This window comes from Clinocottus analis, unplaced genomic scaffold, assembly GCF_023055335.1.
Source record: "Clinocottus analis isolate CAN_PGR_092001 unplaced genomic scaffold, fCliAna1.0.p SCAF_10, whole genome shotgun sequence".
Classification (NCBI taxonomy): Eukaryota; Metazoa; Chordata; class Actinopteri; order Perciformes; family Cottidae; genus Clinocottus; species Clinocottus analis.
Window position 1 is genome coordinate 7,394,190 of NW_027175821.1, and position 7,186 is coordinate 7,401,375.

At 46.7% G+C, this 7,186-nt stretch overlaps 1 protein-coding gene across 3 annotated transcripts in view; it reads left to right on the plus strand.

Moving 5' to 3' along the window:
* nlgn3a (neuroligin 3a) overlaps positions 1 to 6,954 on the plus strand; it is a 113,982-nt gene extending 107,028 nt beyond the window's left edge. For all 3 annotated transcript variants that reach the window (XM_068585004.1, XM_068585013.1, XM_068585020.1), the window contains one exon: positions 6,080 to 6,954. In XM_068585004.1, coding sequence (XP_068441105.1) covers positions 6,080 to 6,923 — 844 coding nt within the window. In that variant the 3' untranslated portion in view covers positions 6,924 to 6,954. The remainder of the gene's footprint in view (positions 1 to 6,079) is intronic.
* Positions 6,955 to 7,186: the final 232 nt, after the last annotated feature.

Here is a 7,186-nt window from a genome sequence, read left to right on the forward strand (position 1 = left end):
TTATATATCATTAGTGCTATAAATGTGTTGGTCCATCTTCCCACTACTTGTTTTTGCTCATTTCCACTGTTCTGTGTGTGAGCTGTGCCACATGCTGTGCAGGGGCCTTGCTCGGTAGCTAAAGAGCAGAGCGCTGTCATGTGTTGAATATTATTTTCTCATGCTCCTCCATCCCCCTCGCTCTCATTAATCTATAAAAAAAAAAAAAGCTCGTCATGTTTTACGTTTACAACATGAGCTAAAATATGCGGTATTGATTGCTTTGTCTTTAGTGACAACGGCTGTCGACCAAACAAATGTAGATGGAAGTAACTACAGTGTGGCTGCAGTGCAGTTAAACAGCCAGCGCTTTGATTTACAACACTGCAAGTTGATTTTTTTTTTTTTTTGTTCTCTTCCCGTCTGTCAATCGCGTACCCCGCCTCTGGAGGGTTAACAATGCATACATCGACTGTTTCTCCCATCTGACCTCATTCACAGACTCCTTTAGCCTTTTTTTTTTTTTTTTTTTTTTACCCCAGCTGTCTCGTAGTTACATCACTCATCCCTGATCCCCCTCCTTGTCCTTGCTCCAGATTATCCCCTGTTCCCTTCAGCTTCCTTCATTAGGACCAACTCAACCTGTACCAGGACTCTGTGAATGCTCGGCATTGTGGAACAGCACAGCCACCTAGCTACTCCATTAAATAGGCACTCACTTGATAGGAGATTTGTAGCCAATATCCTGATTTGCATTAGAGAAGGTAAGGAAGTGGTGTGGCTTGTTAAGGGGCATGGTTGTCATTGATCGGTGTCCATGCTGTGTGCTGCATGTAATGAGAGGAGGGCGGCAGGGGAGGAGGAGAAAAGGAAATAGATCTGCATGTGTACGCTGTTGTCAGATTAAAATGGAGATATTTACTGAATGTAAGTTAAAAACATGAGAAGATAGAGGTAGAAAGCTTCTAATTGGTTTCAAGAGGGAGGATGGGGGGTCCAAGGAAGGGATGGGAGGCATTTTGGTTGCTGCAACTCATTTAATCAAACAAATCAATAGCATCCATAATCAGGAGTGGTCCGAGAGCTGTGTCCTCCAACACTTCTGCACGCCCCAAAGTCACAGCGCCTCGCCCTGCATCACTTAGCCTGCTGAACCGGAGGCTGCCATTAAATATGAACCACGCATCAGTCAGCCCTCTGTCCCAGCATGCAACCACATGAAGGGTAAAAGAGCACAGCCTGATAATTTGCCCGCTCAGTGCTGAAGTTGCCCCCTACACCGAGCCAAGACCAGGTCTACTAGAGATTAGATTGAGTGTTTTTATTCAAAATGTACACAGAATGCAGCAAAAGGTGTTGAGAACCTCCTGTTGGAGTTCAAAATCACAATTAGCTGCTTACTTTGTGTTACCTGGTAAGTACTTCAGGGGATGAATTTGTTTCACAACAGTAACAACAATAATAAAAAAATAAAATAAATACAAAATTGAATACATTAGCAGATATGCAAAATGAGCAACTGAATTAATGCCATTTCCTTGTTTTATATTGCAAGCTGTACTCGGCTGCAAATTCAGAGACCCTGAGTGTAGTGAAAATAGATTCGTGTCTTCTGCCTTAGGGCACCTAAACGTGTCTTTTCAGATTTGGTGATGGCTAGGTCTATGATCATTCAAGCGCTTCAAATTACATCAGGATGAGAAGGGGAAGGAGGTACATGGGAAATGAAAAAAGAAAGAAAATGATATTCATTCTTCCCCCTTATCTACCTTTTACATCAGTTCGCGAAGATAGGGCTTAGAATAGGTAATGAGCTCAGGCCCCCGTTCTGACACATGTGTGGGTAGAGCTGGGAGTCGCATCTGTCATCCAGGTGCTATAGCATCTTACAGAAGAGCGGTTTAACACTTACAGACTCACATCAGCCTGGAGAGGCTCGTCATCATCACTGCACGTCCTGCATGTACTGTTTTGTGAAATGTGACATGTCTTGTGTTCAAGTGCTGCGCTTATGTTGCCTCAGAGGTCATTGCAGCATGATGCGTCACACATACACACACACACACACACACACACACACATGTACACAAGCTGACAGACAGGAGATGAAGTGCACACACATAAACTCCCAGTCAATCTCAGGTACAAACACATGGGAGCACTTAAACACGCATGGCAAGCCAAGGTTAGCAGGGGTCAGCAGGTCATCACGAGGGGAGAGGGGGGACTGAGGGGAGATGAAGGCGATGGTTTATAGTACTGCAGCCATATGAACACATCAGAGGAAATCTGAAAGGCCATTAAAACGCCTGCTTTTATGGGTGTAATAATCCCTCTCCTCTGCCTGGGAGTCCAGCCATAGCTCCAATGACCATCCGGATTAAGTGGGAGGTCTGACAGGAGGCAGGCTATCAGCTAATGCAGGGGAGCTCTGAGAGCAACAGGACCACAAACATCACATAATGCCAGGGCTGTTCATACAAGTCACAACGAGGCGTTTGCTACAGAGCCGAACACATACGGCGAGCTCAGGGAAGTGCTTTGACAGCGACGCAGTGTTCAGCGTTTTATCACGGTTGAAATATTTGAATATGAAATTATGACCAGAAGGTTGCAATGGCGGCTGTAATTGAGGCTATTCAGGCACATCGAACCAACAGGCAAGGCAAAAATAAGCCTTTTATTTTGTAATTATACCCTTGACACACCTCTTCATTTCAGCTTGCAGCTTAAGATAATGTCCAATAAGTGTTTTCGTTTTATTTATGTGTTCCTCTGACAAAAACTCTTTACAGTGAAGTGACTTCTAAAAGTATTCAGCCCATCAAGATCAGCAGACTGTTGATATTGTATCACCAAGCTTCTCTTTCCGGCTTATTTAATTCTATTTAGTTCTGTCTGTATGTCGGAGTATTCAGCTGCAACCAGCTGACATCATAGTCAGTACATTGTTGTAAAGTCAGAAGAGCACAGAGTCCAAACACACAATAATGGTGGCGCCCACTGCAGAGATTAAGACACTGCACAGTTTAGGTATCACAGCTGCAACCTTCCATATGTTCATTTATTATCTACAAAGGGGGAACACAGGAATATCTTGTGCGGCTTCTATTTTTGTGTGCCATGTTATGACTTACAAAAAAAGTCTGTGTGATTTGATGTTGTTTTGTTCTTAATTATGTCCAACATTCATCATGTTTTTTGTTCTCACATGCATACAAGGAAAATACAAATTATGACCTGTAAGATTTATAGATCATCAACTTCAGTCTGGCATTGCTCACCATCAAAATATTGGATTGGATTATTTTGAACAGTTAAAAAGTTGAACCGCCCATAATTTCCAACACCTGCGGGAAACGCCAGCAACGATCACGTTACTATTTCTTCCGCGTTCAGATGGTAAACGGCAGCGCAGCGAACAGGAACCATTATAAAGTGGATGTGACTACAGTGCATCACACAGCGTCAATCCTCAGTACAAATGCAGCGGGGTAACCTAGCATCCCTCACCAAATTGAGCAGCAGCGACCAAGCTCAGATCACTCTCTCCAACTCTACAGCTCAGGGCACGACTTCAAAGCCAGCGTGCAGCCCAGAGTTGAGCAGCGGTGGTAGAAATTGTTCAAAGGAATGTAGCCTGTTTACTATTGACTTTGCAACAATTACCCAAGCATATGTGTGTGTAATTAGATAAGGCAGCCAGTTGTTCTCTAATGCGGCAAATCAAATTAACTAAAGATGCCACATTGATTTCTTTGTGTTCCCTAAATTATTCATCTTCACTTTCACTGAACCAGCCAGCCACCAAAGAGCTTTTCTAACTCCTCCACACCACCGCGCCTTTGCTCCCTGCACACACTGATTGTTTTGTAGGATCCAACCATGTACCTTTTTAATATTTTTGCCGTAACAATTGGGCAAATAGACTCCTGAAAAGAGAACATTTGCAGTGTTATGGAAATGCCTGAAATCCCCATTAACTGAGATTGCTCTCATCCCCCGTCATTGTTGTCATGTGCGCGCGTGTGGATACGTGTGTGAGAAAGAGAGGGGGAGAACATTCGCTTTCATGCACGCACACGTGTGTGCATGAAGTGTGTGTGTGTGTGTGTGTGTGACAGCATACACAAGACTGCTGTGAAAATTCATGAAGCACGCAGGCTGCAGACAGCCACGTCTCAGGCTGCTCCATTGACGTCCTGTTCTCTGGCATGTTGCACACGGGGAGATCAATATGACCTTACCTCCACCACCCACTCCTTTGAAACTTAATTACTGATATTCGGCTACAAAGTCATCATAGCCTGGCTGTCAATATTCATTGGGGATCATTACGGGCCTAATAAAGGAGGTTATTTACGGGCTGCTCTGCTGACACCGGCCCAAGTCCAGGGATTCAGCTCCAACCATCTTAATTTGTTTTACCTCTCTCTCTCTCTCTCTCTCTCTCTCTCTCTCTCTCTCTCTCTCTCTCTTCTTCTCACACTCTCTCTCTTCTTCTCACACTCTCTCTCTCCCTCCCTCTCTTCCTCACCTCTCCCAGAAGCACTGACCTGAAAAAGAAAAAATGACAACAGAGGAACGAACAGGAGAGAGGATTGGAGGGTGAATTCTTCTGGCATGGCTTTTAATTCTTTTGGCTGTGTTTGGAGGTTTTTCAGCCCGTGCCAAAAAAACACTGTAGGCACCATACCCCGCACTGAATTTGAACTTTAGTTGCCACTGACTTCGCGATCAGACCCACAAAGGGATGTTCCATGACATTTAGAGAAATGTTGTGCAGATCCTTGCCTCATTCCAACAATACAGTTTGAACCTCTCGATTCCAACATGAATTCTTGTGTTTTCAAGGCCGCAGCGTTATTCTTCTGGTTCCTTGACAGAAAGCAGTTTCATCAGTACCAAAAGCTATCACCAAGAGCCGCAGAACTCCCTCAGCCAACATTGTATGGCAACATGGCGCTGTGTGATTGTGGGACGTTGCTATATGTTAATTCATTCAATAAATCAATAGCTGCACTGTAATTGAAATGGGTGGCCATCCGGTGTTGAAGCAACGTGTCAAAAGAACTGAAAGGTGGAACAGTGAACTCTGTAGATCAGAAAAAGTACTGCATTCAGAAAATCTCTCTCTCTCTCTCTCTCTCTCTCTCTCTCTCTCTCTCTCTCTCTCTCTCTCTCTCTCTCTCTCTCTCTCTCTCTCTCTCTCTCTCTCTCTCTCTCTCTCTCTCTCTCTCGCTCAGGCTCACACACTCTCACACAATCTCACACATATCTTTTTTCTCTCGTTTTCAGTCTCACACATACACAAACATCCTTGTATGCAAGCACACACACACACACACACACACACACACACACACACACACGCTCCTCTGCAGTTCCCGCTTAGTGTCTTGATTAATATGGTCCACTTTACATCCGTACACTGGATGCCAATGCACACTGTGCTGCCTTCCCTAAGCAATTAGCAGAGGGGCTCCACCAGCGTTGGATTATCAACAACAAGATGCCTCCTGACGCGAGCCCTAAAGCCTGCTGACTTATTCATATGTGTTTACTTTAAAAGCCTCTGCCCTGGTTTTTGTGGGTGGGCTGCATCAGAACTGAATTTAGAACAACATCTGGGGTAATAGGATAGGGGAGGATGAGACAGACATTGAGACACATGATGCTCACACAGAGGTCACTGAAAGGGGAGGAGGTTGGGCCGTGTGGAGATCTTGTGGTCCGTGTAACAATTTAAAAGGGTTGGGGAAATAAATAGAAATCAGCATCTGCTGATGCAGCTACAGACAGAGTATTATAATGCACGCCATACGCACATTGGTCGGTTATTACCTGCAGCCTGTTAGTTGCTGTTGTGGGTTTGTGCTTTAACTGTTGTGGGTTTTGTCAAGCATGATCAATAAATTATCCAGTGGTGGCTGGACTCCGTTCACACCGAAATTTAAGCTGTGACAGATACTGTAATGTTTTGTCCTGAGTATTTTCATGCTCTTCATATTCCCAAATGAATGTGGGAGCATGAATAATTAAATGTGCTGTCAGAATCTCATTTAACACTCTATTGCGTCTGTCAACTCTCTCTCTGTAGGGATCCCAACAAGCCAGTTCCCCAAGACACCAAGTTCATCCACACCAAGGCCAACCGCTTTGAAGAGGTGGCCTGGTCCAAGTACAACCCCCAGGACCAGCTCTACCTGCATATCGGCCTGAAGCCACGCGTGCGGGACCACTACCGCGCCACCAAAGTGGCCTTCTGGAAACACCTCGTGCCCCACCTGTACAACCTGCACGACATGTTCCACTACACCTCCACCACCACCAAAGTGCCCCCGCCGGAAACCACCCAGAACACCTTGTCCACCAGGAAAACCTGGCCGTTCAACACCAAGCGGCCTCCCATGTCCCCGGCCTACAACAGCGAGGACAAAGACTCTTGGAGTGACGAGGAGGAGACGGGGCCGCTAGTGGTGGAGAACCAGCGGGATTACTCCACGGAGCTCAGTGTCACTATTGCTGTGGGAGCCTCGCTGCTGTTCCTCAACGTGCTGGCTTTCGCAGCCCTCTACTACCGCAAGGACAAGCGGCGGCAGGACTCCGGCCACGGGCAGCCCAGCCCGCAACGCCAAACCACCTCCAACGACATTGGCCACCACGCGCCCGAGGAGGAGATCATGTCGCTGCAGATGAACCAGACGCACCATGAGTGCGAGGCGGGTAACAGCAACGAGGGGGCACTGCGCTTGGCGTCGCTGCCCGACTACACGCTGACGCTGCGACGCTCTCCGGACGACATTCCCCTAATGACCCCCAACACCATCACCATGATCCCCAATTCCCTGGTGGGTATGCCCAATCTGCACCCCTACAACACCTTCACAACCGGCTTCAACTCCACCGGCCTGCCGCACTCCCACTCAACCACCCGCGTATAGCTTTAAGGAGGCCAGAGGGCAGCCGGTGCAGGCGGGGGAGGAGGAGGAGGAGGCGGCGGCGGCGGCGGTGGAGGAGGAGGAGGAGGAGAAGCAGGATGAACGAACGGAGGAGAGGATTGTGTTTTATAAATATCACAGGGAGGGGGAGGGGCGGGGAAGGGCATGAGTCGGATTAAAACGTGAAGAGATTTAACTAGACTTTTACTACGAGGAGAGTTGCTGAGAGCTCTCTATGGATGTCAAGTTGTGCAGAGCTGCCAAAA